The 24,802-nt window shown below is 42.6% G+C and overlaps 1 protein-coding gene across 2 annotated transcripts; it reads left to right on the top strand.

Moving 5' to 3' along the window:
* The first annotated feature begins 544 nt into the window (after nt 1-544).
* On the top strand, nt 545-24,572 carry MANSC1 (MANSC domain containing 1). Of its 2 annotated transcripts, XM_061417822.1 has the most exons (4): nt 545-724; nt 7,264-7,582; nt 12,566-12,706; nt 23,437-24,572. In XM_061417822.1, the coding sequence occupies exons 2-4, from the start codon at nt 7,360-7,362 to the stop codon at nt 24,312-24,314; spliced, it is 1,242 nt and encodes a 413-aa protein (XP_061273806.1). In that variant the 5' UTR covers nt 545-724; nt 7,264-7,359; the 3' UTR covers nt 24,315-24,572. The 2 variants fall into 2 exon arrangements, with proteins under 2 accessions (XP_061273806.1, XP_061273807.1); XM_061417823.1 differs by lacking the exons at nt 545-724; nt 7,264-7,582 and adding an exon at nt 9,858-10,013.
* Nucleotides 24,573-24,802: the final 230 nt, after the last annotated feature.

Below are 24,802 nucleotides of genomic sequence, written 5' to 3' on the forward strand. Positions count from 1 at the left end.
AGGGTTGCAAGAGTCAGACAGGATTTATTGACTAAACAATAACAATCATCATAACATTTAGCAAGTCATAGCAGGAACATCAAAGATCACTGATGACAAATCACAATCCTAATAAACATAATAATGAAAAAGTTTTAACTATTGGGAGAATCACCAAAAGGTGACACAGAGATAGATACTGTGGGAAACATGGCACCAATAGACTCACTCCAGGCAAGATTGCCAAAAACCTTCAGTTGTTGTTTTTTTTTAATGCAAAATCTGCCAAGTGCAATCAAAGGAGGTACGTTTGATGATGTATATTTTGTACTGCTTGACTTCCATCATGGGTTATTTGCCCTGTTCTCAGGGAATCCGAAGATGCAGACCCTCAAACATACACCAGGGTTGAGCCCCCTCGTCCTGGCTGCACGCACAGCCTTGACCCCGGGCATCGATGGGTGAGTGGGGAGGTGTGGGAGGGGCTCCCGGCTTTCCCCGGTGCCCAGGGGACCTTTCCAGGTTGCTGGGAAGCAGCTCCGGGTTGCAGGGCGGGAACGTGCCCTTCCCCCTCCGGCAAACTTTCGGCCGCCGCAACGGAAGCAGGAACTCGGGAACCACAAACCCGAGGCTAAGCGGGAGCTGCGGAGCCCCGGAGCCCCTCGCAGACCTGCCGCTGCTTCCCGGAACGTGCGGGGCTGCCCTGAAGGTGGAGGGCAGCAGGACCTCGGCCTCCCGTTGCCAGGTAAAGGCTCTTCTCCATCGTTCCCCCGCCCCCAGCCCCCGCGGACTGCATCACCACCTGACCACCTTTCCCGGAGCGAGGCTCCCCCGCCCCTCCCAGAGCTCGGACCACCGGGCTGGAGCGGGGAGGGGCTGAGCGGATGCTGGTGACCCCTGTATCCTCGAGGGGGTCTCCGGGGAAGCCAGCTGCTGCGGCAGAAGAGTCATTTCGTGAGCCCCGTACACTTCCTCAAGGAAAGGGCAAATTCCCCTTGTTCTCTTGTATGCCTTGTCTCCTGTATTCATCCAACCTGCTAATTGTTTAATACTCTGTAAGGTGTGTGTGTGGTGCAGTTATAAACACTTTGATAAATTAAGTTAGATTATGCCATGAGAAAAAATGATTTACAATATTTGACCGAGTGATTGCTGGTAAGATCCCATGACTCTACTCAGCAGGTATGAAAGCTCAGGTGCGTCTTCTCCTCACCTGTATCCCTTTCCCACTGGTTTTCAACAGAATTCAACTTCACTTTGAACCTTATTTTTGTTTAATTATATGCTTGTTTTGATCTTTTTATTGTGGTAAAATACACATAACAAGGGCTTCCCTGGTAGCTCAGACAGTAAAGAACCTCCAGCAATGCGGGAGACCTGGGTTGGATCCCTGGGTCAGGAAGATCCCTGGAGGAGGTCATGGCAACCCACTTCAGTATTCTTGCCTGGAGAATCCCATGGACAGAGGAGCCTGGCAGGTTAAAGTCCATGGGATGGCAAAGAGTTGGAGAGTACTGAGTGACTTTAACTCACTCCCTCACAGGTAACAAAATGTATCATTTTGATCATTTTTAAAGGTAGAGTTTAGTGGCTTTAAGTACATTCCCATTTTGGGGTAACCATCACTACTGTGGTGACCCAAGGACGAAAGAGCAGAAAAAAACCAAGGAGGTCTTGGAATGCAGGAACAGAAAAACCAGACCCTTATCGTCCTTCCCTCCCCCATGATAACTATTAATGGATTTCAGGTCCTCCTGAGCAGTATAACCTGGCTCCCCTCCTACCCCATAGGGAGAAGGTATTTGCCTTACTCTCCCCTCTACCCTGTATACATGACTCATCCAATCAGCAAATGACCCACAAGACCCCTATCCCACTCCTTGTATGCTGGGTATACAAGTGGACTAAGGACCCCTGTTCAACATGGGTTCTCCCTTTAGCTGGCCCGGTGTTCTAACAGCATCTCCCAATCTAATAAACTTTATTTCCCTCTCATTCTGTCTCATGTCTGGAAATTCTTTTCCAACCCAAGCCCGAACCACAACTATCCATTTTCAGTGTATCTGGGACACCCCCAAACAGAAACTCTGTACCTGTTAAACAATAGCTCCCCCTCCCTTCTCCACCAACCTCTGGTAACTTCAATTCTACTTTTTTATCTCTATCACTTTGCCTTTTCTAGATACTTAGTGCGTTAGTGTTAGTAGTCCCTTCAGTTCATTTCAGTTGCTCAGTCGTGTCCGACTCTTTGCGACCCCATGAATCGCAGCACTCCAGGCCTCCCTGTCCATCACCAACTCCCGGAGTTCACTCAGACTCACATCCATCGAGTCAGTGATGCCATCCAGCCATCTCATCCTCTGTCGTCCCCTTCTCCTCCTGCCCCCAATCCCTCCATCATGTACAATTCTTTGCCACCCCATGGATTATAGCCTACCAGGCTCTCTGTCCGTGGGGTTCTCCAGGCAGGAACACAGGAGTGGGTTGCCATTCCCTTCTCCAGGGGATCTTCCCAACGCAGTGATTGAACCTGGGTCTCCTGTGTTGCAGGTGGATTCTTTACCATCTGAGCCACTTGGGAAGCCAGATACTTAGTATAAGTACCCACATTCCACATTTGTCCTTTTGTATCCATTTTATTTCAGTTAGCATAATGTTTTCAGGAGGGAGCATGTATTAGAATTTCATTCCTTTTTGTAGCTGAATAATATTCTATTGCATGTGTATGCCACATTTAAAAATCTATTCCTCTTTGGACCTTCAAGGCCTAAATAATAAATGGATTGGAAGAATTAATTTACCTAGTAATGGTCGGGTATCGTTAATGAGATAAGTTCTTCATTCCTGCTTGCAGGCACAGAAAAGATGCTGGTCCTAGAAACCCAGCTTTCCTCCTGCATCCCACGTCACACTTCGTTTCATTGCCGCAGCTTCAGGACAGACTCTTAGAATCCATTCAAAGCCAAGTGTTGGTCTGGTTTTTGTTATTTTTGTTTCTGTTGGTTTTTTTTTTTTCCTTCCAGTGACTAGAAAAGATTTGCGAAGTGTGGTAGCATACGAGGTAACTTGTGCCAGGATTCTTACCCTGGGGTCGGGGGGAGTCCATGGACAGCATTCAGAAAATCTGTGAACTTGGGTGGAAAAGTTTATTTTGCTAACCTCTAAATGCAGTGTCGTATTTCCATTAAGAGACGTGTAGGCAAAAGCCGCAGTGGGATTAGTGGTAAGGTAGCTCTGATTTGCCTCTGGCAGAAGTGGTACTTATTTCTGTATTGCATTCCTTACTGAATATGTCTCAAAATCATTACATTCGACACTACTTCAAAATTATGGCAGTGATAAAATGGAACGAAATTGGGTCATTTGTGTCGATGTGGATGGACCTGGGTAGAGTCTGTCATACAGAATGAGTCAGAGAGAAAAAAATACCGTATGTGAATTAATACATATGTATGGAATCTAAAAAGATGGTACAGACGAGCCTGTCTGCAAGGCAGGAATAGAGATGCAGGTATAGAGAGCCGACATGTAGACACAGTGGGGGAAAGGGAATGTGAGACGAATTGGGAGAATAGATTGACATATATATACCACCCTGTGTAAAATAGATAGCCAGTGGGAAGCTGCTTTACAGTACAGGGAGCTCAGCTCGGTGCTCTGTGATCATCTAGAGGGGTGGGGTGGGAAGGAGGCTCAAGAGGGAGGGGATATATGTACACTTATAAATGATTCATTTCATTGTACAGCAGAAACTAGAACAACATTGTAAAACAATTATACTCCATTAAAAATTAATTTTAAAATGGGTCATTCAAAAAATTATGGCAATGATTAGATGTACCACCTGTCATTTATCACACAGTTATTTTTTTTTAACTGAAAGTGGAGCTAATGGGATTTAGCTTCTAGAATTCATGTAAGGATTAAATGACATAATGTACGTGATGTGCTTACATAAAGAAACAGTGTTATTTTCACTTTGCTGCTTTGGGAAGTTAGACATAACAGTTAGCAAGGAAAGTATTGTGCTTTGTTACCATATAATATTTTTTTTAAACTATTGATTTTTTTACTAACTAAAGTCAACCTGTTTATATTAGGGTACACTCTTGTATTTTACAGCTCTATAGGTTTTGACAAATGTAATGATATGTTTTCATCATTACAGAGTCATATAAAATAGTTTTCACTGCTTTCAAAATCCTTTGTACTCCACCCTTTCCTCCAGACGACTGATCTTTTACTGTCAATGTTGTTTTGTCTTTTGCAGAATGTCATAGAGTTGGAATCAGATACTAGTTTCTTTCACTTAAAGTGAAATTGTTAGTCACTCAGTCCGGTCTGACTCTTTGTGACCCCACGGACTGTAGCCCACCAGGCTCCTCTATCCATGGAATTTTCCAGGCAAGAATACTGGAGTGGGTTGCCATTTCCTTCTTTCACCAAATGATATACAATTAAGGTTCCTCTTTTTGTGGCTTGATAACTCATTTCCTGCTGAATAATATTCAACTGTAGGGATATACCACAATTTGCTTATCCCTTGACCTAGTAAGGGACATCTTGGCTATTTCTAGTTTTTTTTGGCAATTATAAAAAAACTATTATAAATATTTGTATGTGGGTTTTTGTCAGGATTTAGTATTAACGTTTTTTTTTTTAAATTTTAGCCATTCTTGTAAATGTGTCATGATATCTCATTATTTTTTTAAAGTAATTTTATTTATTTATATATTTTGGTTGTGCTGGGTCTTCATTGCTGTGCGAGGTTTTCTCTAGTTACTGCGAATGAGGGCTACTCTCCAGATGTGGTGTGCGGGCTTCGCATTGAGGGGGCTTCTCTTGTTATGGAGCGCAGGCTCTAGAGTGCATGGGCTTCAGTAGTTGTGGCTTGTGGGTCTAGAACACAAGCTCAGTAGCTGTGGTGCATGGTCTTATTTGCTCCACAACATGTGGAGTGTTCCCAGAACAGAGATTGGACCCTTGTCTCCTGCACTGGCAGGTGGATTCTTTACCACTGAGCCACTAGGAAAGCCTGCACCTTGTTCTTTTAATTTGCAATTCACCAATGACAGTGAGATTGAGCACCTTTTTACATGCTTCTTTGGGGAGGTGTCCAGATTTTTGCCCACTTTTAATTGGGTTGTTTGTTTTCTTTTTGTTAAGTTTTAAGAGTTCTTTGTGTATTTTAGCTACCAGTTATTTATCAAATATGTGTTTTGAAAATACTTTCTCCTAGCCTGTGGCTTAGCTGTTCATTCTCTTAACAGTGTCTTGCACAGAGCAGAAGTTTTTAATTTTAATGAAATCCAACCTACCAATTTTTTCTTTCACAGATTGTGCTTTTGGTGTTGTATCTAGAAACTCATCATCCAGTCTAAGGTCACGGAGACTTTATTCTATGTTACATGGAGTTTTATAGCTTTGCATTTTACAATTAGGTCTGTGATCCATTTTGAGTTAATTTTTGTGAAAGGCGTAAGGTCAGTGTCTAGATTTTTTTTTTTTTTTTTGTCCAATTGTCCAGCACCATTTTTGAGAAGACAATCCTTTGTCTGTTGAATTCCCTGTGCTCCTTTGTCAAAGATCAGTTGACTGTATTTGTTCAGGTCTATGTCTGGGCTCACTATTCCATCCCATTGATTTATTTGTCTGTTCTTTTGCCAATAGCACCTTGCCTTGATTACTGGTGGTTTATGGTTAAGTGTTGAATTCGGGAAGTGTCAGTCCTCCAGCTTTGTTTTTCTTCAGTGTTGTTTTGACTGTTCTGGGCCTTTCTGCATTTCCATGTAAACTTTAAGATTGGCTCGTTGAGGGAATTCCCCGGTGGTCCAGTAGTTAGGACTCTGTGCTCTCACAGCCAAGCGCTAGGATTCCATCCCTGGTTGGGGAACTAAATCTCACAAGCCACACAGTGCAGCAAAAAAATAAAATAAATGTTTAAAAAATTGATTTGTTAAGATCTATGAAATAATGTACTGGGATTTTGATTGAAATTGCATTGAATGTGTAGACCAACTTGGGAAGAACTGACATCCTAACAGTATTGAGTAGTGCTGTTGATGAACATGGAATATCTCTTAATTTCTTTAGGTCATTCTTGGTATCTTTCATCAGATTTGTAAAGGCACTTAAAAAAAAAAAAAACTCTTCAATGATTACATTTCAATAGGACTATCTTCCTTTGTAATCCTATATATTTCATTTTATACATTTAAAAACATGTCTTTTATACATTTTAAAACATGTCAGAAGAGAACCTAAGCATTACCAGAGTAATAAAGGGTGCATGACCGAAAGGTTACCAAAGACTTCTTGACCTAAAAATAAAACTTAATTGGTAATTCTGACCTAGGCTATCATTAGTGAACAATTTGTATTCTGGAAATGAGGGTAGTTTCTGGTATAGCATTGCCAGTTTAACTTTTGTTTTTCCTTCCTGGAAGAACCAGCTCACCAATGGAGTTGGGATTAATACGTATTAGGACTTTTGTGTTTTTAGGGATGTCAAAAAGAACTCTTGCCCTTACATTTTCCTTCAGCTAAGCTAGATGAAGCTAGATCATCCTGCTGATGGGCTAATTCCTAGAATTAGATTATTAGCATTAACCTGCCTCTGGTGTGATACTTACAGACAGCAATTAAAAAAAGGCAGCCTCAGTTTCCTCATCTGTAAAATGAGAAAAATAATAGCTTTTTTGCAGAGCTGGTGTAAGAATTAACTAGGATAATATATGTAAATTTTAGCACATTGCCTTCCACTCAGTAGGTGATTTAAAATGTTAATTGTTATTACTGAGAGAGAAACTATGTCCAAACCAATGATCAGTGATCATTTACTGCTTCATCAATGACTGCAGATTCTATGTCTCTTCCCCTCTTGTTAGGAGAGGCAGGAAGAGGAGGGATTCTAAAACTGAAAGGCAGACTACTATGATATTTTACTCCTCTTAGACATTTGTCAGATTTTAATAATTAATAGGATAGTATTGGGTTGGCCAGATAGTTCATTAGGGTTTTCCTGTACGATCCTATAGAAAAACCTCAATGCACTTTTTGGCCAAACCAATATATGTGTGTGTGCTTACTAGCTTTTTGCCAAGTTTTTCATGAAAGGTTGTCTCAAATCTATTAAAAGTGAAATGAATTAAAAAGATACTTGTTTATTTCTGGCCTTCTATGAATTGTGAGTCATTTACATTGATTTGAAGGAAATGAAATGTAGCTTCTCTAGGTTCATTCAAAGAAACAAAACTCATTGATGATTTCCTATCTTTGTTCTAGAGAATTCCATCATCTGTACTATCTTCTTGAAGCAGACTCAAGCAGGAGGGAGAGTTTATCCGACCTTTGAAGACTAAGACTAAGCTGAAATTTAACATGTTCTTCTGGGGAGGATGGAGCTTGACTTACACTTTTGTAATGATTTGTTTCCTGACACTGAGACTGTCCACCAGTCAGAACTGCCTCACTGAGAGCCTTGAAGATGTGGTCATTGACATCCAGCTGTCTCTTTCCAAGGGAATCAGAGGCAATGAGCCCATACATACATTAACTCCTCAGGACTGCATTAATTCTTGCTGCTCAACAAAAAATATATCAGGTAAGTAACAATGCCTTGATGACTCTTTATTCCATGTGTTTTTTTGATGTGAGTACCTGGTCAATGAGGCTGAATGGTTTGTACTAGGGATTCTCAGCGGAGTAGAAAAATGGGTGGCACAGTCACTTGGGAATGTTTCACGTTGTGCTCTCCTCTCCCCTAAACTGAGTCAAAGTTACCTCTGAGTGTATATGTATTATTAGGTGTCTGGGTAGAAAAAGGTTGAAAACCACTGGTGTCTAACAGGCATCTAAGATAGTAAAACCAAAAATCCTGTTTAAATGCTTGGCTATCATCATGGAATATTGGAAATACAGTGTGACTTTAGTTTTATTTGTTTATTTATTGACTGTGCTGGGTCTTCACTGCTCCTTGGGCTTTTCTCTAGGTGAGTGGGGGCTACTCGCTAGTTTTGGTGCATGGGCTTCTCTTTGTGGTGTCTTCTCTTGCTGCTGAGCCTGGCCTCTAGGGCCCACAGGCCTCAGTACTTGGGGCACGTGGACTTAGTAGTTGCGGTGTCCAGGCTCTAGAGCATAGAGCACAGGCTCAATAGATGTGGCACACGAACTTAGTTGCCTCATGGTATGTGGGATCTTCCTGGACCAGGGATCCAACCCATGTATTCTGCATTGGCAGATCCTCTACTGCTAAGGCACTGGGGAAACCCCAGTGTGACTTTAGAAAACGTTTAGGGACTTTCCCCATGATCCGGTGAGAATCAGCCTGCCAATGCAGGGGACATGGGTTCAATCCCTGGTCTGGGAAGATGCCACATGCCCTGGAGCAGTGAAACCCATGCTCTAGGGCCCACAGGCTGCGATTACTGAGCCTGTGCACGGCAACTACTGAAGCCCACACGCTCTAGAGCCCGTGCTCCACAAGAGAAGCCACCACAATGAGAAACCCGTGAGACCTTAGCTAGAGAGTAGCTCCCACTCGCCGCAACTAGAAGAAAACCTGCGAGCAGCAGCAAAGACACAGCACAGCCGATGACTAAATAAAATTAAAGTCACACTGTATTCCAAAATAATAATAATAAAAATAATAAATGAACAGTTTTTTAAAAAGAAAGAACATTTAAACAGAAAGGGAATTGAGACAAAAAGTAAAATTTTTAAATCATCTCATAGGAAAATCAGCATTTGCATTTTAAGTGGAAGCACAAAATTTCCATTTCCCCTCCCTTTCCTGGAGCTGGTGGCATAGGTGAGTCAGAAGGCCACTCATTGCGGCTTCTAGGACTCAGAGGCACGGGAAGGGGCTTGGAGTGACCCATTTGCAATACACAAAAGAAAACTGAGGCCCACAGGCTTGAACCACGTCCTTGGACATTTCAGGGTCCAAACATATGACCCGAAAACAGAAATATATATCTAAGTGAAAACAATGATCATTTTTTAGTTCCTTATGATCCTGTCCTAATTCCCTAAATGAAAAAAAAACAAAAAACAAAAAAAACACCTAAATTTATTGAGCATCTAATGGCTTGCTACGTGCTAGAGATAAACCATTAATAAGATGGAAAAGGCCCATTGTCAAAGAACCTAGGAGAGCTAGTGAACACTGGACTCATGATCCTTACTTGATTTATCAACCAATAAAATCATATGCTTTCTCTTAGATCTTTATTTCCTTTTCATTCTATAATGATTGTGGTATGGTACTATAAATATATATGGACATGAAATTGAAGGACACAAATTTTGCATATTTATTTCTAGTCTTTGTCCCTGATTCCTGGCACAGAGCTCCTAAAACCCTAGCAATTCCCTGAGCAAAGGAGCTTCTTCTGTTATTCATAATGAGCCCCATTCCACCATACCTGAGCTTATGCTAATGAGGTGCCTCTTAGTGGGGTCCTAGATAGATGGGATTCCTAGGTGGTTCTAGTGGTAAAGAACCCACGTACCAGAGACGTAATAGATGCAAGTTCGATCCCTGGGTTGGGAAGGTCCACTGGAAAAGGGAATGGCAACCCACTCCAGTATTCTTGCCTGGAGAATTCCATGGACAGAGGAGCCTGGCAGGCTAGAGTCCATGGGGTCACAAAGAGTTGGACACGACTGAAGCGACTAAGCCCAGCACAGATAGCTTTGGGAGGGTTGCTAGTCACCAGAAAGACCAAGCTTTGCTTAGAAACTTGAAACTTTCAGTCTTCCCACCCACCTCCAGGTAAGGGAAGTGGGGTGGAGACTGAATTCAGTCACAATGGCCAATGACTTAATCATTTTGCCTACATAATAAAACTGCCATGAAAACCCCTAAATGGTGAGTTCGGGGAGCTTCCAAGTTGGTAAACACATCCATGTGTCGAGAGGCACCCCAGCCCCACCAGGGATGGAGGTTCCTGCACTTGGGACCCTCCCAGACCTCACCCTGTGTACCTCTTCATCTGGCTGTTCATTTGTATCCTTTATGATAAAGTGTAACAGTAAGTACTGCATTTTCCTCAGTTCTGTGAGTAGTCCTAGCAAATTATTGAGCCTGGGATGGGAGGTGGTAGCCTAGTTGGGCGTTTGTGTGAGTGACCTGGGGCGTCTTGTGACTGTGCTTTGTGACTGGCGTCTGAGTGGGAACAGTCTTTGGGGACTGAGCCTTAGACCTGTGGGGTCTGACACTCCAGGCAATTAGTATCAGAATCGAGTTGAATTGTAAGACACCCCATTGGTGTTAGAGAACTAGAGAATTCACGTAGAAAGAACACCATATATTTGCTGTCATGCATGCCTGTTCAGTTGTTCAGTTGTACCCGACTGTTTTGCGAGCCCATGGACTGTAGCCCACCAGGCTCCTCTGTCCATGGGATTTCCCAGGCAAGAATACTGGAGTGAGTTGCCATTTCCTCCTCCAGGGGATCTTCCCCACCCCGGGATCAAACCTGCATCTCTTGTGTCTCCTGCATTGGCAGGTGGGTTCTTTACTACTTCGCCACCTGGAAGGCACCTATATTTGCTGTCAGGAGGAAACAAATCCTTCAGTGATCTCAAATTGACAAGCATGCTTTTGGACACTCTTTATGGAGAAGTAATGGATAGAGCTCTCATTTAAACTTCTAGTTTTTCTCTAAATGTTGACACCAACATTTATGTGAAATAGAAACAGAGCTTGCAAATAGGACTGAATGCCACGTGGGCGTTTTTTGGCCACACTGGACACCTGGCCTTTCTCTTCAGTTCCTTGAGGGGTGTTCAGTAAGAAATTAGAGTTTACGGCTTTGTTCTACAAGCAAAAACGCTGTTGCTGCTTTACTGCGCATGCGTGCATGCTCAGTTGCTCAGGCATATCCAACTCTTTGTGACCTCATGGGCTGTAGCCCCCCGAGCTCCTCAGTCCATGGGTTTCTCCAGGCAAGGATACTGGAGTAGGTTGCCATGGCCTAAGCAGAGGTAACTGTGGGTCTCAGTTAATGGATCTCCAACTTTTCCTTCTTTTACCAAGCATTGGTTTTTAACTGTTTGGGGCTCAAAAAAAACACTTTGATAATTTGCCCATAGCCACAGACTCTAGACAAATGCCCACAGACTCAAAGGACACAAAGTGTGTGCACAAGGTGGACCCTACGGACCCTCCCCTTTACCCAAGTGACACCGTAAATGGTACTGCAGGATTATCACACTGCGGGGCGAAGAAAAGTCAGAGGAACTGGAGTGCCTTTCTTGTTATCTGGGTAGTGGAGAGACGACAGGATAAAAACCCCTGTAGAAGCGAACTCAGTCTGATTTCCCATTGAGGGAATCAAGGGTGATCTCTGACCTCTGCCTGATTGGGAGACAAACAAAAATGATAACAAAGAGCAAAAATTCGAAGACCCAAAAGAAGAATGGTACTGATAAAAGTAAAGCTTTGCAGCTTCATTCATTGGAAGGAGGCATGATATATATAAGGCTAAATTTACTGTTTCTACCTGCCTCAAGAAAACCAGAACTGATGGCTTCATAGGCATCTAAGATGCCTTCAGGATGCAAGAGACTTGTGAAATCATTAGGATTACATCCATTCCCTGAAGTCCAACTCAGTACTGAATTGTAGAGTCAGTATTTCTATGTATATTTTGATAAATATTTTGGCAAATGGACGGCTTCTTTCTAAAGAATTAAATGTACTTTTAAAAATGGGTTTTGCCAGCATCTTTTACTATTGTGATGATCTCAATTGGTAAATATCACATTACACTTGGAAATGTGTCTTATTTTCAAATATCTTTTGATATTGATTTCTAACATCATTCCACAGTGACAAGAGAACAGATTCTGTATGATTTCAACACCTTTAGACCATGAAGTTTTTGCACCTTGTTTTATGTCCCTGGATATGTTCCAGTGTCTCCTGGTTTATAGTCTATGGAAACTTGAATAGGACTTTGTATCCTGCTATTGTGTGAAAACTGTATAAATCTTTATTAGGTTGAATTGGCTTTTTTTTCAAGTCTACTGTATCCTTCTACTGTTCTGTCTGTCTCTTCTATTAATTTTTGAGAGCCTGATATTGAAACTCCAACTAAAAATCTTTATCTATTTAAAAACATAATTGTAATATATAGTAGAAATATATGTAACTGTGTTCTGTATTTTCCAAGTCTCTTGTTAATGTGTTACTGTACTTTCATAATTAAAAAAAAATGTAGTTTGCCAGGACTTCTCTGGTAGCCAAGTGATTGACTGAGCTTCAAATGTAGGAGGCAGGGATTTGATCTCTGGTTGGGAAACTAAGATCTCATATGCTGCACAGCCACAAAAAATTTTTTAATTAAAAAAAATTTAATATGCTTTGCCAAAGTTACCTTCATTCAGAGTTTTAAACCCAAGGTCTTTAAAAATTGCTTTCCGTGACTAAACTAAGGAAAAGGAAATGACTCAGCAGCCAGCAGGCAGCAAACAAAAAGGGTTTTGTGTTGGCTACCAGAATAAATGAAGTTTTCCTGCTCTCCATACTCTTTGGAAAATCCTATATCAAAATAGTTACTTGTGAAACCTTTCCTTACAGGGGACAAAGCATGTAACCTGATGATCTTCGACACTCAAAAAAAATTTAAACTACCCAACTGCTACCTGTTCTTCTGTCCCAGTGAGGAAGCCTGTCCCCTGAAACCAGCAAAGGGACTTATGAGTTACAGGATAATTCGAGGTAATAAGAACCTTGTTCTTTGTCTTTTGTGATTGGAATTATTTAAGGATAAGGAGTTGAAAAAAAACTACCAAAGGGGATCACAAATACAGAGGCACATCAGAAAAATCTCATGATTTAAATTTCAGTTGATTCAACCAAACATCTTTTCTTTGCCCCAGTGAAAGACTTATGAATGATAGTATTTTGTTTTGTTTCTGTTTCTGTTCTTAAGATAAAAGACACACACACCTTTCTTGAAAACATTTTGAAACATCTCTGTAAACTGTGCCAGCAACACTGGAATAAGTATACAGGTCTCCAGGGTGACTATTTTGAAAGAGTTAAGACCTGTGTAAATACAGTATATAAAATTCCATTTGTTATTAGGTACAGCTATTTTATTATGACATTCGCTGAAATCAGACTTACTGGATTTTGTTATCCAGACCTGAAAAGAAGCGCATTTAAGAAGCTCTTGAGAATCTGCCATATGTAAGTTTTGTGCAAGGCATTGGAGATACAGTCTCTATACTTGAAAATTATGTATTTGCTCAGAATACAGAAAATAACAAGTAAAAATAATAAAATCATTTGGATCTGTCTTGGTGAGACTTTGGCTTGTTAATTTCTCAGGATGCATTGCTTTCAAGTTTCCTTTAAGTTTTAGAAAGTTTTTATCCTTATACCCTTAGGTAGAAACAATATTATCTTTTTTTCATTTATTCAAGAAGCAACAAATTTTACTTAGCATCTCTTATGTGCCAAGCATTTTTAACACCCTAAGGATACAAAGATATGATATTAAACATGAAAAAACAAGGTTCTCACTTCTGGCACTAATGTTTTAGGAGAGATAAACAATAACCTTAATAAATAAATAATAAAAAAATAGAGTCACCATGGACATAGAGAGCAGACTTGTGGTTGCTAGGAAGTATGGCTCTGGGAGAGGGATGGAGTAGGAGTCTGGGGCTAGCACATGTAAGCTATTGTACATAGAATGGATACACAGCATAAGGTCCTATATACAGTGCACTACTTTAACCGTTTTAAGAGCAAAGTCCTGCTGTATAGCACAGAGAACTATATTTAGTATCCTAAGAAAAATCATAATGGTAAAGAATATAAAAAAGAATGTATTATAAAAGAATATAAAAATGTATAAAAGATTATGAACGTGAAAGTTAAGTCGCTCAGTCGTGTCCGACTCTTTGCGACGCTGCGGACTGTAGCCCACCAGGCTTCTCCGTCCATGGGATTCTCCAGGCAAGAATACTGGAGTGGGTTGCCGTTTCCTTCTCACGTTTTATATAAAAATATATAAAGAATATAAAATGTATATATAAATGAATATAAAAATGTATCCTAAAAGAATATAAAAAAGAATGTATTATATTCAAAATTTAATCACTCTACTGTACAGAAGAAATTCACACAACATAGTAAATCAACTATACTTCAAGAAGAAATTTTAAATTAAAAAATAATAGTGAAATAGATGGCTAGTGGAAAGCGACTGTATAGCACAAGGAGCTCAGCCTGGTGCTCTGTGATGACCTAGAAGGGTGGGCTTGGGGTGGGGTGGGAGGGAGGCTGAACTAGAAGGATATATATCAATAGATACTTACAGCTGTTGTACAGCAGAAGCTAACAGCATTGTAAAGCAGTTATCCTCCATTTAAAAAAACAACAGTGATCATGAAAAAATGAAACATGGCCTTTATATAAGAATATATTTTCAATGCAGAGAAACTGAAAACATAAAATTCCCATTAAAAAAAAAGAGAGTCTCAAGAGCAAATAATTAATTTAAGACAACATAATAGATTATCACTGAGTGGACCGTCTCAATTAGGTGATCAGGGGACACATCTGCGAAGTTGTAACCCCTAAGCCGAGATCTGAACACTGAGGAGCCAGATGTGAGAAAATAGTGGGAAGACTTTCCAGGCCGAGAAAACAACCTCATCCAGTATCTTAAGGCAGAATGGTTGGGAGTGTTTGTTCAAACACTGCAATCTCAGTGGCTGACTCATAGTGAAGCATGCAAAGATATGCAAGAAGGAAGGAAAGTGGGGCGAGCCCATCAAACTTGGTAGAGGCCATTGGGAGTTTTTCAGGAGGTATGTAACATGCTGGGTTTTTGTTTTGTTTTGATTAATTTTTATTGGCGTGTAGTTCCTTTGGCTTCCCTGGTGGCTCAGTGGTCAAGAATCGCCTGCCAATGCAAGAGACACAGGTTCAGTCCCTGAGTTGAGAAGATCCCTTGGAGAAGGAAAGGGCCATCCTCTCCAGTGTTCTTGCCTGTAGAATTCCATGGACAGAGGAGTCTGGTGGGCTACAGTCCATAGGGTTGCAAAGAGCTGGACGTGGCTTAGCGACTAAACAAAAACATAGTCGCTTTACAATGTTGTGTTACTTTCTGCTGTATCAGCTATAGGTATACATGTATCGCTTCTTTTTTGGATTTCCTTCCCATTTAGATCACCACAGAGCTTTGAGTAGAGTTCCCTGTGCTCTGCAGTAGGTTCTCGTTAGTTATCTATATAGTATATATAGTATCAATAGTGTGTACATGTTAATCCCAATCTCCCAGTTCATCCCCCTTCCATAACGTGCTGTTTTAAAGGTGATTTCTCAGAACTCACCCTGACTGCTCTATTCGGAATGGACAAGCATGAATCAGCAAGAGGGCAAGTGGGAAGGCTGGCTTGGAGGTGGGATGAAGATCATAGAGGAAGGCCATGGCCTTGGGGACCAGGGAGGCAGTGGAGAAGATGGAGGGAAGTAAACTATGGGCCATTTCAGAGGTAGTGTCGGCAGGGCTTACTGGTTGGCGTGGATGTGGGGAATGAGGAAAAGAGAAGAGTGAAGCTGAATCCTAGTTCTTCTTTTCTTTTAATTTACTTATTTTTGGCTGTGCTGGGTCTTCGTTGCTGCGTGTGGGTTTTCTCTCATTGCAGAAAGTGGGGACCACTCTCTGGCTGCAATGCACGGGTTTCTAATCACAGTGGCTTCTCGTGTTGTGGAGCACAGGCCCTAGGGCATACGGTCTCAGTAGCTGTGGCTCCCGAGCTCTAGAGCACAGGCTCAGTAGCTATGATGCACGGGCTTAGTTGCTCCTTGACATGTGGGATCTTCCTGGACCAGGGATTGAACCCATGTCCCCTGCATTGGCAGGCGAATTCTTTACCACTGGACCACCAAGGAAGCCCTGAGTTGTAGTTCTTGACTTGAGCATCTAGCTGGACAGTAGTGCTGTCTGCTGAACTAGGGAAGATTTGAAGAGAAGCGGTTTGGGGGTTGGAGGGAGAGTGCAATGAAGATTTTCTGGGGCATGGTGCTGCCCAGGGTGCCTGGACACTGACCCTGCTTTGTTCCCTGGATGAGGCTGTCTGAGTTTGTTCATGAACTAAGAAAGCTTGATATATCCAACATTCCTTTGAATAGGAGCATAAAGCACAGACTGCCTGTGTAAATTCTTCCTACATAGTGATAGAAGCCCAAGTCCTAAAAGATTGGCAGATAAGGTACAGAGTTTCAGTTTTGCTCTGGAGGTGGATAAGGGTGATGGTTGTACAACCATGTGAATATACTCAATGCCATGGAACTGTTCTCCTAGAAAGGGTTTAAGTAGTGTGTTGTATGAAGTGTATTTCACAATAGTTGTGAAAAAGGATAACAGAAAAAATTAGGTTTCTCAGAACATCCAGGATCTTACCTTGCATGGAAAGAGTCTTGTCGCCTCCTGCACTTTCTGGGCTTCACACTGGCCAGGGCAGCTGCCCCTAACTGTTAGGCTTCTTGGTGTCTATGTATAATCCTGAATGAAAACACCAGGACCAGCAGTAATGTGTGGATATAGCCGGTCCTCTTTTTTCATCACCTGGAACACTGCAGAGCCTGTTGAACACCCAGGGATGGTATCTAGCAGGACCTGAACACCGTGCTCTGAGTTTCCAAAGGTGGCAGGGCTCAAGACACTAATTGGATTGTTGGTTTTTCTCTTTCAAGAGCTCCCATCAGTTGGAAGCTGGGCCATCACATCCATCTCTCTGATCCCTTCTCACTGCCTCTTCCTAATTGTGTCCTTTCTTCCGCTGTCACTGGGTGTCTTTTCTCTCATCTATTTCATGATTAAAGCAGAATATTAAAGAAATGATGGAATATTCTGGAAATTATAATGCAACCCAATAATTCTATACTTCCATAATATCTATCAGTTTAGTTCAGTTCAGTTCAGTTTCTCAGTCGGGTCCGACTCTTTGCAACCCCATGGACTGCAGCATGCCAGGCCTCCCTGTCCATCACCAACTCCCGGAGCTTGCGCAAACTCATGTCCATCAAGTCAGTGATGCCATCCAACCATCTAATCGTCTGTTGTTCCCTTCTCCGCCCACCTTCAATCTTTCCCAGCATCAGGGTCTTTTCCACTGAGTCAGTTCTTCACATCAAGTGGCCAAAGTATTGGAGTTTCAATTTCAGCATCAGTCCTTCCAATGAATATTCAGGATGGATTTCCTTTAGGATGGACTGGTTGTATCTTCTTGCAGTCCAAGGGACTCTCAAAAGTCTTCTCCAACACCACAGTGCAAAAACATCAATTCTTTGGCACTCAGCTTTCTTTATGGTCCAACTCTCACATATGGTCATGACTACTGGAAAAACCATAGCTTTGACTAGATGGACCTTTGTTCACAAACTAATGTCTCTGCTTTTTAATATCCTGTCTAGGTTGATCATAGCTTTTCTTCCAAGGAGTAAGCATCTTTTAATTTCATGGCTGCAGTCACCATCTGCAGTGATTTTGGAGTCCCAGAACATAAAGTCTGTCACTGTTTCCATTGTTTCCCCATCTATTTAACATGAAGTGATGGAACCAGATGCCATTATCTTAGTTTTCTGAATGTTGAGTTTTAAGCCAACTTTTTCACTCTCCTCTTTCACTTTCATCAGAAGGCTGTTTAGTTTTTCTTTGCTTTCTGCCATAAGGGTGGTGTCATCTGCATATCTGAGGTTATTGATATTTCTCCCAGCAATCTTGATTCCAGCTTGTGCTTCATCCAGTCCAGCATTTCTCATGATGTACTCTGCATGTAAGTTAAATAAGCAGGGTGACAATATACAGCCTTGACGTACTCCTTTCCCGATTTGGAACCAGGCTGTTGTTCCTTGTCCATATTCCACGTCTGTTGCTTCTTGACCTGCATACAGATTTCTCAGGCGGCAGGTAAGGTGGTCTGATATTCCAATCTCTTTCAGATTTTTCCAGTTTGTGGTGATCCACACAATCAAAGGCTTTGGCATAGTCAGTAAAGCAGAAGTAGATGTTTTTCTGGAACTCTCTTGCTTTTTCAATAATCCAATGGATGTTGGCAGTTTGATCTCTGGTTCCTCTACCCTCTGCCTTTTCTAAAACCAGCTTGAACATCTGGAAGTTCACAGTTCACGTTCTGTTGAAGCCTGGCTTGGAGAGTTTTCAGCATTACTTTGCTAGTGTGTGAGATGAGTGCAATTGTGCGGTAGTTTGAACATTCTTTGGCATTGCCTTTCTTTGGGATTGGAATGAAAACTGACCTTTTCCAGTCCTGTGGCCATTGTTGAGTTTTCCAAATTTGCTGACATATTGAGTGCAGCACTTTCACAGCATCTTTTAGGATCTGAAATAGCTCAACTGGAATTCCATCACCTCCACTAGCTTTGTTTGTAGTGATGCTTCCTAAGGCCCACTTGACTTCACATTCCAGAATGTCTGGCTCTAGGTGAGTGATCACACCGTCGTGATTATCGTAGTCGTGAAGATCTTTTTTGTACAGTTCTTCTGTGTATTCTTGCCACCTCTTCTTAATATCTTCTGCTTCTGTTAGGTCCATACGATTTCTGTCCTTTATTGTGCCCATCTTTGCATGAAATGTTCCTTTGGTATCTCTAATTTTCTTGAAGAGATTGCTAGTCTTTCCCATTCTATTGTTTTCCCCTATTTCTTCGCATTGATCATTGATCCATAAAATCTATATCAAAGAAAAAGGCATTGGTGTGAAACTCTTTATTGTGTAATTAGTTTTAAAAGTGAAAGCAGCACTTTGGGAGTGACTGTTAAAGGAAATTGGTTTAAAAGTTTCTACAGCTCAGATGTCCAAATGCTAGGGAATGGTAGGGTGTAAAACATGATGTATCCACCCGAGGGAATATGATGCAGATATTAAAAAATAAGTTTGAGATGTAGAAGTAAAAGGTCACCTAAATTTCAGGTGAAAAACACCCAATTGTTCTTAAGTTACATGAAAAAGTTTTAGTTTTAAGGTATACATAAATATTAATAGTTGCTGGGGCATCATGATGGACATGATAGTCGAATTTATTTTATAACTTTCATAATACCTCTGTCATGTTGTTGCTTTGATAATACCTATGTTAGAGACAGACAGCAGTGGTAAAGATTTTCTTCACTGGAAGTGGGAGGGAAAGCTTGGCTCTTGCAGAAACCATTTTTTTAAGGGCCAGTGTGAAGGTGGTGGTGGTGGTTTAGTCGTTAAGTCATGTCCAACTCTTGCGACACCATGGACTGTAGCCTGCCAGGCCCCTCTGTCCATGGGATTTTTCAAGCCATACTGGAGTGAGTTCACTTTGAAGGTGAAAGTGAAGTCGCTCAGTCGTGTCAGACTCTTTGCAACCCTACGGACTGTGTCCATGGGATTTTCGAGGCAAGAGTACTGGAGTGGGTTGCCATTTCCTTCCCCAGGGGATCTTCGTGTGACCCAGGGATCGAACCCCAGTCTCCCACATCGTAGGCAAACCCTTAACCGCCTGAGCCACCAGTTCAGTTCAATTCAGTTCAGTCGCTCAGTCATGTCCGACACTTTGAGACCCCATGAATCGCAGCACGCCAGGCCTCCCTGTCCATCACCAACTCCCAGAGTTCACCCACACTCACGTCCATCGAGTTGGTGATGCCATCCAGCCATCTCATCCCCTGTCATCCCCTTCTCCTCCTGCCCCCAATCCCTCCCAGCATCAGAGTCTTTTCCAATGAGTCAACTCTTCACATGAGGTGGCCAAAGTACTGGAGTTTCAGCTTTAGCATCATTCCTTCCAAAGAGATCCCAGGGCTGATCTCCTTCAGAATGGACTGGTTGGATCTCCTTGCAGTCCAAGGAACTCTCAAGAATCTTCTCCAACACCACAGTTCAAAAGCATTAATTCTTCGGTGCTCAGCTTTCTTCGCAGTCCAACTCTCATATCCATACATGACCACAGGAAAAACCATAGCCTTGACTAGACGGACCTTTGTTTGCAAAGTAATGTCTCTGCTTTTCAATATGCTGTCTAGGTTGGTCATAACTTTTCTTCCAAGGAGTAAGAGCCACCAGTGTGAAGGTAATGAAGTGAAATTAGAATCCAACAGTTCCTGTGGCAGCCACCAGGGGGCACCACCAGCCCAGAGCAGGTTGATACCTAGGGGCAAACTCACCTACGCCAGACTTGGTGTCCTGTCTGTATTCACAGATATTTACACATTGTGTTTGTATTACTATTTCTGAATCTGCCCATGTTGCTGGATTGAGATTACCCCATAAAAATGAATTGTCTGCCTCCCGGTTAGAGTGAAATCCAGTAGATATTTTTGGCGGTTTGTTTAGAGATGAACTCAGTTTCCTGGGATTGACTAATATTTACAGACCAAAAGTTCGAAAGATGATAGTGCGCTCTGTTCATTCTGTAAAACCATTGCAGCTGGACATTATTTAATTTCAGTTTGTTTTTGCAGCTTGGTGGTCTGTCATGCCACCAAGGACTAGAATAGACTAGAATAGGGGAATTCAGAAATAGAATAAATTGAGAGTCTGTTGGCTCAGCTGGTCTCCAAGTTAATAGTCAATACTTAAATTGTTTTATCTAGTGAAGTCGCTTGCATATGAAACTCAAAAGAGGGGCTGAGTACACAGGGCCGTTTCCCAGTGCCTTCTGTAGCTCATGTCTATGTGACTGAGGGAAAATACCACACCCCAATGGCAAACAGCAGAGGGTGAGGTAAATGGAGCAGGTGTGGAGGATCCCAGCGTAGTTCTAGGCTCTTAGCCAATAGAGGAATCTTATCAAGAAATGGGACTAGCCCTCGCTTTGTTTTATTTATAACCTTGCATTCTTGAGAAAGGAAACAGCTGTTTTGGTCATTCTTGTCAATGGGCTTAACTTCTGACTTCACATACATCACAGAGCATTTACTTAGTCTTTTTTTATATATTTTAAAATGAAATGTGATGAGTCCTGCTCTTTTTAAAAATATCTGACACAGCCTAAAAATACAGATGCTGTTTATCTCACGGTAACACTGTGCTTGCCAATGTCATATCACCTGCAGCAGAAACTCTTTTCTTCAGCTTTGTTGGAAGAATTTCAGGCGTCAGCATTCTATTTGAGAGGGTCCTAGAGAAGGTGCCCACAAACTTTTTTCTGTCAGGGGCCAAATAATAAGTGTTTTAGGTTTTTCAGGCAAGTCTTTTAGGCTTAGTGGGCCATATGCAATCTGTCAGACATCCTCACCTCTGTCCTTGCAGTAGAGACAGCCATAGACAATATGTAAACAAATGAGCATGCTTGTGTGCCAATAAAACTTTATTTATGGAAACTGAAATGTAAATTTCATATACTTTTCATGTGTTACAAAATATCCTTTTTTTTTTCAATAATTTCAGAATGTAGAAGCCATTCTTAGCTTGCAAGCCTTATAAAGAGAGGTGGCAGGGACTTCTCTGGTGGTCCAGTGGCTAAGACTCTGCAATCCCAATGCAGGGGGCCTGGGTTTGATCACTGTCAGGGAACTAGATCCAACATGCTGTAGCTAAGAGTTCAAGTGCTGCAACTAAAGACCCAGCACAGGCAAATCCATAAAAAAAATATTAGCGAGAGAGATGGCAGGCTAGATCTGGCTCTCAGGCAATAATTTGCTGATCCCTGTCCTAGATGGATTAATAAGTGATGGTTCTAAAGGACCTCAAGTGGTGTGACGTTTAGAGATAGTCAAAGATGTCACACGTGTGAATGTGCCTCTGGATCTATTTGTTAGGAGAGAGGAGAGTGAGGGCTGGTTTAGAATTGGTATTGAGGGGAGTGGAGAAGGCAATGGCACCCCACTCTAGTACTCTTGCCTGGAAAATCCCATGGACGGAGGAGCCTGGTAGGCTGCAGTCCATGGGGTCGCTGGGAGTTGGACACAACTGAGCGACTTCACTTTCGCTTTTCACTTTCATGCACTGAAGAAGGAAATGGCAACCCACTCCAGTGTTCTTGCCTGGAGAATCCCAGGAACAGGGGAGCCTGGTGGGCTGCTGTCCATGGGGTCGCACAGAGTCAAATACGACTGAAGCGACTTAGCAGCAGAAGCAGCAGCATTGAGGGGAGTTGAAATAGAAGAGGGAAAAGAGAACAGAGGAGAATGAACCAGTGAATTCTAGAAAGTTCCTTTGCTTCCTTCCTTGTGTTTCTGCAGTTCTTACTGAAGTGTAACGATTAGCCCAGTAGCAGAGTGAGCACATGCTAAGTTGCCCCTGTTGTGTGCACGTCTTTGCAACCCTATGGACTGTAGCCCGCCAGGCTTCTCTATCCATGGAATTCTCTAGGCAAGAATACTGGAGTGGGTTGCCATGCCTTCCTCCAGGGGATCTTCTCAACCCAGGAACCCAAGTCTCTTATGTCTCCTCCAATGGCAGGCGAGTTCTTTATCACTGGTGCCACCTGGGAAGTCCTCAGTACAGAATGATATGGTGCAATTCAACTGGCCTTTCCCTGCCCCAGATTGCTTTAACTGGCCTTTTCAGTTCGAGTTGTCGTAAACAGCATGTGTGACAAAGAGCAAAATTCTAACCTTTCTCAAGCAGGAGGAGCATCTGAGGCTAGTTCCTCCTGTGCAGGAGTTGGGACTGTGATTGTCTGCTTTTTATGTCAGCCACGTGGCCAGCATGACTTCAAATACTGGTCCATGGTCTTCAGAACCTGAGATACTGGCTATAGAATTTTAATCTTCAAGAGTCAAAAGGAGGGGACTTCCCTGGTGGTCCAGTGATCAAGACTCCACACTTAAGGGCATGGGTTCCATTCCTGATCGGAGAACTAAGATCCAAGCATGAATACTGGAGTGGGTTGGTATTTCCTCCTCCAGGGGATCTTCCCGACCCAGAGATTGAACCCCTGTCTCCTGCATTGCAGGCAGATTCTTTACCGCTGTGCCGCCTGGGAAGCCCTTGCTGCCACCACTGAACTCCTCTTAGCATCTTTGCTGGCCCCTCCTACCTCCTCCTTCCTCTAGAAGGAAGGTGCCATCACTTTAGAAATAAACCTGTGTGCCATCACTCTAGAAATAAACCAGAGCTTCTGCAGGAGAGGCCAGGTCCTTGCACCATGAAATATTGGGCTTCCCTGACGGCTCGTTGGTAAAGAATCCACCTGCAATGCAGGAGCCTCAGGTTTGATCCCTGGATCTGAAAGATCACCTGGAAGAGGGCATGGCAACTCACCCCAGTATTCTTGCCTGGAGAATCCCATGGACAGAGGAGCCTGATGGGCTACAATCCATAGGGTCAAAAAGAGTCGGGTACGACTGAAGTGACTTAGCTCCCATGCACATACCATGAAATATCAGGTAGCAACAGTCTGAGGTCTTATTGAATAAGCTGATAACATTTGTCTCTTCTGTCCTCCTTTCATATGAAAATGTTGAAGTCTTCCTATTATTTTCTTTCCATTTTCAGGTTTCCCATCTTTGGCCAGAACTGATTTGCCAAGCCCAGGGGTAGCTCAGGAAAACTCCATCTTCCCTGGCGGATCTTCCTATGCCATCACTCCCACTCGCCAGCCTCCAGCCCATGACTCAGAGCCCACGGTCTTATGGAGAGATTCATTTTCTCAGACGTCTGGATCCTCGGATCACTTGGAGAAACTACTCAAGATTGATCCGGAGAGCCCACCGTCATCTGATTATAAAGAAGAAGGCCACTCTCAGACATCACAGTCTTCCTCAGGACCAGCAATAGCTAATCTGCTGCCTGAAAATGTGACGGCGTTCCCCTCTACGATGGCGGTGTCTTCTCTGCACACCATCCTGGCCACTCCGAAGTCTCTCTCCACATCCCTCCCTGCCACCAACACGGCAGTGATGCCATCTCTGACTTGGCAGCCTCAGAGAGCCACCTCCGCCCCAACCCTAGCCACGATCACTAGCACGACCACAACTGCGGCTTCGACTTCCCTCTCTAGGGCATCCACGGACTCGCGACGCCCACCCGCCGCAGTGCCCTTTCGAGACATCACCAATCTGACTTGGAGTGCGGAGGATGCCGGGGCCTCTGTTACATTTCCTTTGTCAAATGTGGATTCTCCTGCCACAAATAAGACAGTTTCCCAGGAGAATGGGAAGGCCAGTCCAGGCGACCCCTCCCTGAGCAATGCTCCAGGAAGCCAGCAAGGCTTTGCCGTTGAGCAGTGGCTCCTGATTGGGACTGTGCTCTTTGGGGTCCTCTTTCTTGCCATAGGCCTGGCCCTCTTGGGCAGAATGCTCCTAGAATCCCTCCGCAGAAAACGTTACTCGAGGCTTGATTATTTGATCAATGGCATCTACGTTGACATCTAAGGAGAACACTAGCTATCTCTTAATTCGTGTAGTTACTACTGGCCTCACTGCAGCGAGTTTGTGCTGACTTTCTGATCTTCGCAGGATTTTTCAAGTGTTTTGAAGACAGGCAGATGCCTCTTACTGCGTTCTTTTTGCTTGTTCTTTAAAGAGAAAGGGGGCAAAGAAACAAATGGGGTGGCCTGAGTGATCTGTCTCTAAACCATTAGATGAAAACAAAGCTCTACCTAAAGCAATAAAGAATAATTGCCACATAAATTGGAAAGCGACTGGCTTTTTTACAGAGAAGAAGGGTTAGGATTCCTAGGCTCCATTTCACTAATGTTTCTGGTTCCAGATAAAGTTGACTGTTTATGATATTAATTCTAATGGATTTACTTTCCTTTTTATAAGAATTCCAATAAAACTTATTCCAGATGTAGTTCCTTCCAATTAAATATTTGAATAAATCTTTTGGTACTCAGTAATGTTCCTGTAAATGACACATC

This window comes from Bos javanicus, chromosome 5 (assembly GCF_032452875.1).
Source record: "Bos javanicus breed banteng chromosome 5, ARS-OSU_banteng_1.0, whole genome shotgun sequence".
In the NCBI taxonomy this organism is placed as follows: Eukaryota; Metazoa; Chordata; class Mammalia; order Artiodactyla; family Bovidae; genus Bos; species Bos javanicus.